General features: G+C 50.9%; 1 protein-coding gene across 1 annotated transcript in view; it reads right to left on the reverse strand.

The window, feature by feature from the left end:
• Window positions 1-6: 6 nt before the first annotated feature.
• HEXA (hexosaminidase subunit alpha) overlaps window positions 7-11,837 on the reverse strand; it is a 13,030-nt gene continuing 1,199 nt past the window's right edge. The window contains exons 2-14 of the mRNA XM_085300760.1: window positions 7,571-7,669; window positions 7,178-7,243; window positions 6,945-6,991; window positions 6,394-6,504; window positions 5,378-5,479; window positions 5,141-5,273; window positions 3,884-4,064; window positions 3,371-3,457; window positions 2,944-3,016; window positions 1,882-2,062; window positions 1,548-1,638; window positions 709-813; window positions 7-108 (exon numbers count right to left, since the gene is read on the reverse strand). Coding sequence (XP_085156886.1) covers window positions 45-108; window positions 709-813; window positions 1,548-1,638; window positions 1,882-2,062; window positions 2,944-3,016; window positions 3,371-3,457; window positions 3,884-4,064; window positions 5,141-5,273; window positions 5,378-5,479; window positions 6,394-6,504; window positions 6,945-6,991; window positions 7,178-7,243; window positions 7,571-7,669 — 1,340 coding nt within the window. The 3' untranslated portion in view covers window positions 7-44. The remainder of the gene's footprint in view (window positions 109-708; window positions 814-1,547; window positions 1,639-1,881; window positions 2,063-2,943; window positions 3,017-3,370; window positions 3,458-3,883; window positions 4,065-5,140; window positions 5,274-5,377; window positions 5,480-6,393; window positions 6,505-6,944; window positions 6,992-7,177; window positions 7,244-7,570; window positions 7,670-11,837) is intronic.

Here is an 11,837-nt window from a genome sequence, read left to right on the forward strand (position 1 = left end):
TTCCTCCTGTGCGCACAGAGGGTGAGGGCAGCAGGAATCTCCATTCAAAATCCACTGAATTCATGATCACAGTACCCTACGAAGAGCGGCTGAGCCTGGACACCACGTCTGGAACACAGTAAAGACAGAGCCATTACGAAAGGGCACAAACAAAGCCCATAGATAGACTTTGAGTAGTCAGAGGAGCACAACTTTGCCATCAGCGCCCAATTTCAGATGTGACATGCTCAAGAAGGGAGTGCTTCTCATCCTGTACTCACAGACTGTGGTTTTTTGCTCACTTGTGGAAGCAAGGCGTAAGGCCAGCTCCCCTGCAGAGGCAGGGTGGGGTCTGGCTGCTGCTTGAAGGAACAGGAAGAGTCACAGAGCAGAACCCCAGTGCTGCAGGAGAGGCAGCGGCTCGGATGGGYGCCCCTTCCCCATCTACGAACCCTTTGCTCAGCAGGGCCACCAGCCCACACTCACACCAGGGGCTCTCTTCCAGCACTGCACAAAGCAAGCTCTGCTCCAGGCATGAGAAATGCCTGGGAGTTTCAATAAGAACAGGGGTCATTCCACACTAGGAAAGCCCGCCTCACCCTCACATCCCACACCATTATCCTCGCTGCCATTCCCAGGGTCCCAACTACAGCTGAACGTCAGAGATGTCCTTTGCACTGCCCCCTCGAGCTGGCACCTCTTCAAGCTCCCTGCAAGAGGGATTCTTACCTGAGGAGCTCACAGCGGAATCTGGCCAGCCGCACGTACGCGTCTTGCAGGTTCCTCACTGTTGCATTACTCCAAAGTCGCTCAGCTACAGCTCCAGCTCTCGGCCTTGAAGGAACGAGGGAAAGAGATCAGTTGGGGTGGGGGGGTTAGAAAGCTGCTTGCAGAGACCTCTGAGCTCCCAAAGGCTTTGCTCTAAAACCTAGAGCTGCTAGTAGCTAGAGCTACTCAGTTATCCACAAGGCCCAGGCAGCTCTCCCTGATGGTAACGGCATCACCACACCSAGACGGCCGCACTTACTGTGAGCAGGACCGTGAACACAGTCAGCCTGAACAYAGGCCCAGCTCTGAGAGCAACCTGCTCAAAATTCACAGAGCCGGAGAGTRTGCAGTCCACATTTAGAGGACAGTTCACCCTTAAACAACAGTGGGGAGGAAAAGGAGACCCCTTCCAGTGAAAATGCATGGAGGCCTGGAGAAATGCAGGTGCCTGACTCAAATCCTCCAACATAAAGCACATGGCTTCTTTGTATGGAAAGATCCATTCCCAGATACATGCAGATCAGGATGTGTCCAGAYGACAGGACAGAGACCAGGATTAAACATATACTGGTTGCAGCAGCAGGTTCTACAGGGGTCTGTTTCAGTCTTACAGACAGCCACAAACTCTAGTTTAAGCCTCAATGAAGCTCCTACTACCATAGACATGTTGTCAGGGGACAGAGTCAAGCACCATTAGGAGACCAGATCACCAGAATTTGGTGCACATAACTCAGTGGTAAGGAAATAGGTCTGAGYGCTGCCCACATGACTCAAGATAACCTTCTCAGGATTTCTCTTACCAGAGCCTGGGGGTCAGGTTAGTGACATCCACATATTCACCCCACATGCAGGCCTCTCCGCCGATCACCCGATCCTTCTGCTCAGCACTGCCTGCCAAACGAGACACCACTCTGAGGACCAGGTATCGTAAGGGAGCACGTGATTTACTACCCTGCCCACAGAGGCACTTGTAACAGCTATGAGCTAGCTCAGCTACAGAGTCTATAGCAGTGACAGGGTCACTTAAGCACCTTCACATCAGCAGTGAAAACGGATTAGCAAGAGAGCCAGCCCTGACACTACCTCCGAGAGACAAGTCAGCYGCCATAAGGGAACCTGACACAAGGAACGCACCTTTGAACTGCAAGGGCTCCACTTTGTAGGCCTTCATCCAGTCCTGCCCGTAGGAGATGCGGTTGAGGTACCAGGGGGCAGAGAGCAGAGCCCTGTAGCCAGCCTTCGTGACTTGCGCCATCTCCTGCATGTACAGCATGGAGTTCTCCTTCCACACATGGACGATTGTGTCTGGCTTCACCTGGCCCCACAGCACAAACACACGTGAACCTCRTGCACAGAATCAGCGTGGCATCTGAGAGCACCACCTCCCCTCACAAGTAGAGTGTCCCCAAACCATCCCCACCTCCTCTGGGTAATGCCTCCCCCAGACACCCACCTCCCACTGCTCTCTCCAGGGTCCTGCCCCAGAAACAGCCCAGAACTGGTTATGGCAATGGTGGGAGCTAGAGCTATGCATGGTCTGCAGGAAGTGGTGGAATCTCCTTTGCCATCAGGAAGACACAAGAACACTTTCGTACCCTCCAGCAAGGACAAAAGCCATGGACCAGTGCAAGCTTACTCTGGTCACGGGAATAGCACAAATCCTGCATCTCTGATGCGTTCCAGCCCCGGCCCAAGACCTCCTTCACAAAACTGCAGCTCCCAGAAGCCACCTGAATGGCAGAACTCAAATGGAGAAAACTGAGCTGGCAAAACCCAGCAGCTCCTCAGGTGTCTTCCTAGCCAGACAGGGAGGCTTTAACAGAGGGATARCACTTGGCGCAAGTGACACCAACATGAACCTGCTGAGAGACTGAGAGCAGATCCAGCGAGTAACCGCTGCTGCTCTTAGGAGGGAAAAAGCCCATTTGCAGAGCACACCCCAGGCAGGGTTAAAATCTGCCTCTTCCAGCTACATACATGAGAACCTGGAGGAAAGAGCCTGGTGACAGCAGTTGGAGAAAGACATCATGAGGGCAGAGGGTTCTCACCAGCCCCATGTCAAGAGCAACCTGTCCCCTATCAGAGTCCCTCACACCAGCAGAACACCCCTAGAGCACACCAGAGAGTCTGGCTGGGACGCTGGCACTACTTGCCCAATCGCAGAGAACTCCTTCAGGAAAAGCAGGCAGCTCTCACCTTCACTCCATTGTCAAACACCTCCTGCCACACCACGTAACCCTTGCCAAAGGAAGAGATGATGTCCAAAAGCCTGGAGGGGGAACAGTACGGCATTTTGGATATTCTCAACTACAGCCCCCGCTTTCAGCCATTGCACAGAGCCAAAGCAGAAGCACGGATTTTTGCCAACACCCACAGCAAGACACAGAAGTAATTCTGAAGAAGGGTAAGGGAGAAAGTCTGGCCCCTCACRGGACTCCCTTCAGGCCCAGGCCTTATGGTCAGGTCTTCCAACAAAACGTGGCCAAGGCTACTCCCTTTGGGGTCAGGGAGCCATGCCCGTGTCTGCGTTCTTGCAAAGGAGATACAGGGTCCCCATGACAGCATAAGACATTTGCATTGGTCACATACTGCAGCTACAGGCCCCAGACACAGCCATCCTTACCGCTGGATGTAGAATGACTCTAGTTTTGTGAAATCGTCACCAAACCCCATCTCCTGCATGAAGGCACGGATTTGTGGATTCGACTTCCTGTGTACGAGAGAGAAGGGAATAAGAGCTCTGGGATACAGAGAGGTCTGGTAGGACCAGGCACAGCCAAGGCTTTCCATGCTGTCTCTCTGCCTCATGAAACAAGATATCAAAGATCTGTAGATGAGCACGGCTAAAGATTGATGAGGTGGGATGCAGGGGTCCCACGCTAAGTTTCTAGCCTTCTGGCTCCCTCTTACACGTAAATAACCCTCCATTCTTGCCTTGCTTCTCCCAGTCTTTTTGGGTGGCTGCTCTTTCAGGCACTTKTCATCCGTTCCTAAGCACATGCCTGGTGCCTAGGCAACAGAGCACTGATCCTGTTCCAGAACCCAGACCCAGATACTTCCCCAGCTAAACCGGATCTTGTGGTCTGCACCTTCCCCAGGCCTTGTCCAGACTGACTTCAGATTGGGCATCACTCACCAGCACGTGAAGTCCACCTCGTCACCACCGAGGTGAAGAAAGAAGTCTGGGAACACAGTGCTGACCTCTTTAAAGAAACTGGTCACAAACTCATAGGTGCTGTTAAGGATGGGGTTGATGGGCCCATAGGTTCCAGAAAGATTCTTGCCCAAATAGCAGGGAGTCAGGAGGCCTGGAGCACCTGGGTCACAACAAATCCAGTACAGTGAAGAAAGGGGTAAACACACCCATCTCTCCCTGCATAGCCATCCAGACCCTCCCCAGCATGGCCCAGCGACAGAAAGCCCGTGCACAGTGCACAAGGCATAACCACAGCAGCAGAAACATGACCTCTGGCTCAGAAAGCCTGATCTGATCAGGAGAGATCTGTATTCTGTGCTTGTCCTGCACTCCCCCCACACATGTGCATCTGCTGCTGCCCCAGACACACGTTCTTCAGTGACAGCAGCTGAAGCCTCTTATACTAGATGTCCCTTCTTTCCCACAACGATTGCTCTGAGGACAAAAAGCAGACGTGGTCTTGTTGTTCCTCTCCCACGCCAAATCTTTGCACGCTGCATGCCAGCTAACCCAATCACAGCCCTATTACTTTACGGAGGTTCCCAGAGGAATTTGCACACAGAGCTGCTGAGAAAAGATAATGCCAGTGCAGTCCCCAGCACCCACTCCGGATTCAGTGCATCCACTGTTGACAGGGAAGGGGGGGCAGCCACAGTTCTGGCTGAGATAACATGCACAGAGCGTACTCCAGTGTGGGCCATTTGCAGGGAAGGGAAGGAAAGAGGAAGACAAAGCAGCATTTCCTGGAGCTTCTCCCACTTCCTCTTCCTGCGAGACACACACAGACGTACTCCCAGTTCTTAAAGCAGGGAGCAATGCATCAGGACTGGGGACCCATGCTGAGCAGAGTGAGGAAGCTTGGCCAGCTGCACCTTCAGTTAAACCCAGGATACTTGCTATACCTCATGAGGTTGAGTTTTGGCAGACCAAATGTTCCAAAAAAGCACCCAGCTTGGAACTCAAGAAGAGATGGAAACATTTTCCCTTYGGATGTTGCTCCAGAAATTGGACTGGTGGACTCTACTTCCCCGAGCTGATGGCCTGCTCCTTCCCTGAGCCCGCCTGTGGGACAGGGCTGTCCACAGCCCGCTACTGGGATCCAGGCTGCAGAGACCCTTCTTCGCTCAGACAGCACTGCAGCTCTCCTAGCACCTGCACCCCTGGGCAGGGGGGTCCCAGGCTTGTTCTGCTCCTCACCTGGACCCCATGATAGGGTGTGCCCAGGAGTGTCAAACTCTGCGATTACTCTGATGCCACGGAGCCGGGCGTACTCAATCACTGTCTTCACRTCACTGGCTGTGTACACGTGGGTGACAGCATGGAAGGCTCCCTGGGGAAACACAAGAAGTCACAGTGCCTCACTCCCTTGGCGTAAGAGTGATCAGCACTCCCCACGCTCAGCGGGGAGCTGCGCCAGTGAACAGGATGGGTTACCTTTTTGCTGAGCTCTGGGAAGGTTACGCTCTCGTATGGGAAAGATGGGTCATCCACAATGTGCCAATGAAACACATTGAACTTGTTGTAAGCCATGACATCCTAGGAAGCAACAGGAACAAGGTGAACACGCCCTGCCCTGTCTGAAAGGTCAGCCAGCCTGCTGCAGAAAGGGCCTGAGGGACTCTAGGTCCTCGCACTGCCAAGGGACAARGTAAACACATAAAGAATGTTCCCAGATGCTTCTGAGGCTCCAGGAGTCATTCAGACACCTCTCTGTCAAACACATGAGCACTGCAAAGAGCTGCTGAAGGTCAGCAGTGCTCCTGCCAACAAAACTCCTACTCCTCCAAATAAGTAAGCCAGTACTGAGATCTAGATATTTCATTCTGCTTGAGATGAGCACAGAATCACCACCAACTTATGTCTAATGTGACTGGAAAGAAGCTAGCGTTTCCCTTGCCTTGGAAACGGTTTGGCTTCAGAAAGCATGCTTGGTTGCAGGGATCTAAGATACCTCAGAACTTTCTTCCTTCTCCCATATACCAAAGGAAATGAAAAATCACCCACCTGAGGCAGCTGTGAGCTATGTTGGGCACAAACAGAGCCACGGGCACAGAGCACTGCACTAGGAAGGGCCTGCAGCATGGAAGCGCTTCTCCATGATGCAGATTGGTGTACAAGAATTGAGGTCATGCTGCCATCCCAGCCCACCCAGCCCTCATAGCTTCATCTAGAGGCACGCAGGCTGGTTTTCTTCAAAATACCTAGGTTTGACAAGCCCCTCCTTGATGAGCTGTGGATGGCTGCTCCATGCCCAGCTGTATGGCTGCCTCTCACTAGATGGCTCCTGTGATCTTTGGAAAGGACCAATGCAAACAAAAGGCCTCCCAGCCACCCAGGGAGTTCCCATCTATACCTGAGAAAGGGATGCCCAGCTACCCCGCTGTCTCCTAAACAGTGCTAGACTGGCCATCAGCAGGGCAGGACACCTGCTCTCAGCACAGGCACCCTACCAGCGTTTGCAGGATGGCTTTCAGAGGCAGGTAGTGACGAGACGTGTCCAGCAACAGGCCTCGGTGACGGAAGCGGGGGAAGTCGACAATCTCTGTCTTGTTGACATAGTACTGCACACAGAGAGCACGAGGAAGAAGTGAGCAGGGCTCCAGGCAACACAGCCATTAACAGGGGAGAACCAGGGTCATCTTCATCCCCAGAGCCAGCAGGACAAGGAGTGGTATCCTCACTGCCCAGCACGCAACCCCACTGTTGAAGTCACCCAGAAAGAGCCACAGCACTTTACCTGCTAAGAAGGCAGCGATCTGGCTGGACTCTGTCTTCACGAATCACCACACGGCCCTGGACATGACAGTGTGTGCTGCCCTGCTGGAACCCCACCAGTCCCCAAGCCCCCCAACAATCTTTAGCCTATACCCTTACAGGCAGGAGCATTAGGGAGAGCTGGCTCACTGCCCCAAAGCACAGCTTGCCCCCATGAGGCAATGTCAAGGCTCTTACCACTGTGAGAGCTCACGTTAGCCTGCCTGCACACGAGCCTCCCACTTACCGTGCCATCCTCATCTCGCCCAACAAGCTGGCTGAATGTCTCCAGGCCTGCAGGGGAAAAAAGAAAAAAAAAAATCACACAGTTACTTTCTCAGCGGATTCCCCCAAAGGAACAGAGCACAATTAACAAAGTTAGTTAGTAGTTCTCTTTCTATAGAAAAGAGACACAGAAAGCCTCCCCATAGGCTTAGGGACAGGGAGAATGGGAATGCCCAAATGCTAAACATGCCTCACCTCTGAGAGCTCCCCAGACAGTATCTGCAGACAGCAGCAAGGAGTCATCCGAGACAGAGAGCTTATCTGAAACGCAGCACGAGACAGGCCAGCCTAGGCATTAGGTCCCACACTCCATCACACACAGTGACAGGGCCGCAGCTGGACCAGGCAGCAGTTCCGATAGAGGACTGTGCCCTKGGATCTCAGAAAGCTGCGGAGCGATTTATTTATTTTGCCTCTCCCATTGTCTTATCAGCATCCTCAGGTAAGTCACCCCCTCCTGGCTCTAGTTTCTCACCAATACAGAGAAGATACTCCCAATTCATGGGAAGTRCAAAGTGCTGTATGGCACCACTCCCAACCAATGGGCACAGAGGTATCTGCACTCCTGCGCCAAACCCCGATACTTACAGTTCTCCTTGGAGTCCAGGCTGGGAAACCCATCGCAGTCTGGAGTGGTCACAGAGACCAGGAGCTGGGCACAGGGATTCCCCCAGGGTTGCTCATCCTCTGCAACACACACAGACCATGGCTGTTAACCCCCCCCCTTGGCTCCTTCCCAGCTTCCCGAGCCCACTGCCTTCCTTCCAGCCCTGCTAGTGATGGAGATGCAGAACTACATGGACTAGCCATAGCCTTTAAAACACAACAGACACTGGCACCCCTTCTCTAACCCAGGGCAGGTCCTGGGGTATTCAGTAGGGGTTTCTTCTGACACTGAAAACCGTGACCACATGAGCGCATCCCAACCTTCAGTGCAGAGGTCTGCTAATGAGGAAGCCCCAAGGACATGCTCCCCAGCGGCAGCTTAAAGGAGYACACCACAAAAGGAGAGAGATCCCAGCCTGGTTTAGCAGCATCTCCCAAGGCATCCTTGACACCAGGCCCTGCTCTAAGCAATAGCCACAACTACCCAAGTCTTCTATAGGGGCAATGAAGACCTTCAWATTTCTAAACTCTCCCTGCCTTGCGCAGAAAAAGCATAAACCCAAGAGCTCTCCTATCTCACTCACACTTCTCAAGAAAAGCAARTAAATCTTCTAGGAAAAAAAAAGTGGAGAATGAATCCAACCATACTGCAGCTGAGTTAGGTATCACTGTAAGGCCTCATGAAGCTAACCACAGAGTCACCCAATGACTGTGAAGCACAGAGAGGTTCCTGACCAACTTCAGTGCTCAACAGAATAGGTCCCATGTGCAGCAGCTATAAGAATAAACCCAGACACATTTGGACCTCAAGCAGGAGCTCTGGACACTCTTCTCTATCAGAAGGAGCACTTTCAACAGTGCTGTGCAGCCCCAAGTCACCAGAGTCCATGGGAGAAGCTCCCCCAATGCCAAAGGGAGGCATTGAGCCATTCCTGAGCAGCGCACGTCAGCCCATGGTGGTCTCCAACCAGCAAGAGCACAAGTTAGCAGGGATCCTGCTGATTACAGCCAAGGTACACACCAGACCACCACAGCCCTCAGACACGCCATTCTCAGCTCAATACAGTCACTGAAAACCAAGAAGTGAGCCCGGTTGCAAGTMAGACACCAAGCAACCTTCAGAAAGACCCTGGCACAGCCACTACTGGGATGAAATGCAGGAAACACACTCTGAGCCTTGCAGAAGCCACGAACCACAAGTGTTTCCATGAAGAAACAGCAAAACTTCTGTGGAGAGAAGGCAGAAGGGAAAAACATTCCTCAGTCTTAAGTTTTCTGTTCAGTTACAGACAAGCTGGTAGCCAAGGTAACGTCGCAGAGGTGTGAGCTGGCATGCTGAGCACAGCAGCAAGGCCGTTCCCTACGTCTGGTGAGATGGCAGCTCACCAGGAGCAGCACCTTGTGTCAGGCCTTGACACATGGGAAATATCCTCTTTTTTTTTCCCCCTACGGATCTTCTTGGAATAAGCATTTCCCAACATCTTTCTTTATCACTGCCACCCAAATGGAGTTTTTGATTTAACGTGGAGGGATTTAAGCAGCAGTCTCCAGGACAGAATAACAGCTGCAGCTCTGCTCTCCCAGGGCTGAACCAGGATGAGAAAGACTGTCTCCAGGGTGAAGGCATTCCTGAACTTTCTGTRAGGCATCAGCCATCCTTTCAGAAACCTTGAGAGGAAGCAAATTGTGCCCAGCAATGTCAAGCGCTGCAGAGCACAGCCCATTACACCAGTCTCATCATAGCAGCCCTTATTAAACCTGTACAGGGAGACACCAGCGAGCATAAGCCACCCAATACAGAGAGCATGGCAAGTACCAGCAGCATAAACCCAGCTTGCAAGAGCTCCAGACAGTCCTGATGTGGACGGGGAGCTACCAGAAGGTAGAGCAGAACAAAGTTACTAAGAAAGCCTGTGCTAAAACCCAGTCACATCCTCACAGTTTTTTTAACTAAGGAGAAGGCAGGTGCCAGCAGTATCAAGCCTAGAAGACAAGGTATACAAGCATGGCAGCAATCAATCCCCTATTAATCTCGATGGCTGAGGATCACGGTGCAAACAGCGCTACCAGTGCCAAGTTGATAGTTGGTTATTATCACTAATTGGAAGACAAACATGGTAAAGCAATGGTCACTAGTGGCAATAAGACATCAGGGATGACAGGTATTGGCTTGAGCTCCATGTGGGGTCCTGGGGCACACGCTCTCAAACCCTCCTCAAAGGAGCTCAGCTAAAGGACAGGAGACAAGGGAGAAGCAGCAAGGGAAATTCGAACTTCAATTCTCTTCTAACTTCAATTAGTCTTTGATTTCATGCCAGAAGTCCAAAAGTAACTCAGACTTTGGACATAGACTACAAATCTGATCTTTCAGATCCTAACAACTTGCAACTGCCTCTCCCAGTGCAACAGCAACAACAGCTGCCACTGGGATTAGCCCACTTGGGAGAGTGGGTGCTGGCCATCCACTCAGCAGAAGAAAGGACTCTCAAAAATGGGTTTTCAGGGCACAAACAGCAACTGCAATGCTTCCATGTTCTGCCGCTGGTCAGAACCAACAGCCATGAGATAAGGCTGCTTCCCAGAAGGAAAGAAGGAATTACGCCAGTAATACTTGGGGAGTTTTAAGAGGACCTTGTTCGGGAACATGGGGCACTCAAGCCACCGACAATCTAGCTGATCAGACCAGCTCTGCCTTAGCACRCTTTGGATAAGTTGGGAAAAGATGCTGAAGTCCCCTTAGGTCCCAGCAATTCAAACAGCATGCCTGTTTGTTGAATTAACACATCAGCTTTATAAAAGGGCAAAAAAACCCAAAAAACAATTTCTTTATTTTCTCTATTAATAGAAACTATTTCCTTCCATACAAGATTTCCATTGCCTGTTATTACTAGTCATTCACAAGGATAAAAAGGAAGGCAAGGAGAAAAAAAAAAAACCACTAAAATTAAGCATACATAGTTCAAGTTCCACATAAAGCAGGGTGTATGGAAAGTGCTCAGTAGGCACACGGACCTTAATCTGGTGATCACAAGAAATWGCTCCAAGTGATTTGATGGTCATATTTCCCTCTGACAGAAGCAGGAAAACATAAATAATTATATTAGCCATTTTAAGTTTAGTTCCTAGCAGCAAGAAGAAACAAGAAGAGTCTTTGCAGCTATCAAATCAAAATTTATTTTTATTGTTACTTACAAGGCTTGGATTTAAGAAATAAAATAAGCCAAATGGTTCTTCTCAGTGTTTCAAGTTTACCTTTATCAAAGCATGATGCACTCAAGATGAAGCAGAGCAGCTTCCAGTGCCATCATCCTTCTCTGCTTTGATCAGCAGCAACAGAGTTCACACTGACGTTTAAAACATTAGGAAGCAGAATTATTAGCTCTTTCTGATGAATGGAGCATTTCATATTTCTCAGGAACAGCATTTCAGGCTGCCTGCAGACCCAYGCAGCCATTTAGCATCAGCACGTGCTAGTTCCAGGGTTGCCTCGGCGAAAGCAGCGAGAGAATTTACTACATTTCACCCTCTACACACCACAAGCTTCTCCATGGAGAAGTTGAGAGGCAATAAACCGTTATGACCTTTCCCAAATCAAGCCCGGGCTCTCCAAGCTTTTACTTTTCCTCACCTTACACTATCCAGTATAAATCCAAGAGTCCAATCCATTACCACGCTTTGCCAGAAAGGCCTTGGGACCTTGGGATGCTTAATATTTCACCTTAGAAAAAGTAAAATAAAAAAAAGGGTGTTCCTGGAAAAAAACAACCCCACAGCAAGCACAGGTGTCCGCTTGCTGGAAGCAAGTGGGAGGCAATGGGAACGTCTTTCTCCAGCACAGAACACCACGCTGGACACACAGACCGCAGCTGCAAAGAGGAAGAGCCACGACTCGCGGCACCACCACAGCCAGCAGAGCCATTGCAACCCCGCCAGCACCTCGCACCACGGTCACGAGGAAGAAAAGGAAGCAGAACGAAGCACCAGGGAGCTGAAACGCGACCTGAAGAAGATAAACTGAAGTAAAAAGAGAAACAGCAAATCGACCCGGTAACTCTGAAAGAAATGCCAGATAACTGGCACTCGCTAGGCCACACAAGGCTAGATTTTTTCCCCCCTTTTAAACATGAGCCCAGCAAGCGCTTCCTTGCATATATTGAAGAAACACTGCCCTTTACTGTGAGAATCAAGTGCCAGAGTCATCAGGGTGCAGGCTCAGCCATCTGTCCCAGGTGAATTGAAAAAAAAAAAA

Source organism: Rhea americana, unplaced genomic scaffold (assembly GCF_003343005.1).
Source record: "Rhea americana isolate MKP2758 unplaced genomic scaffold, rheAme1 scaffold_168, whole genome shotgun sequence".
NCBI lineage: Eukaryota > Metazoa > Chordata > Aves > Rheiformes > Rheidae > Rhea > Rhea americana.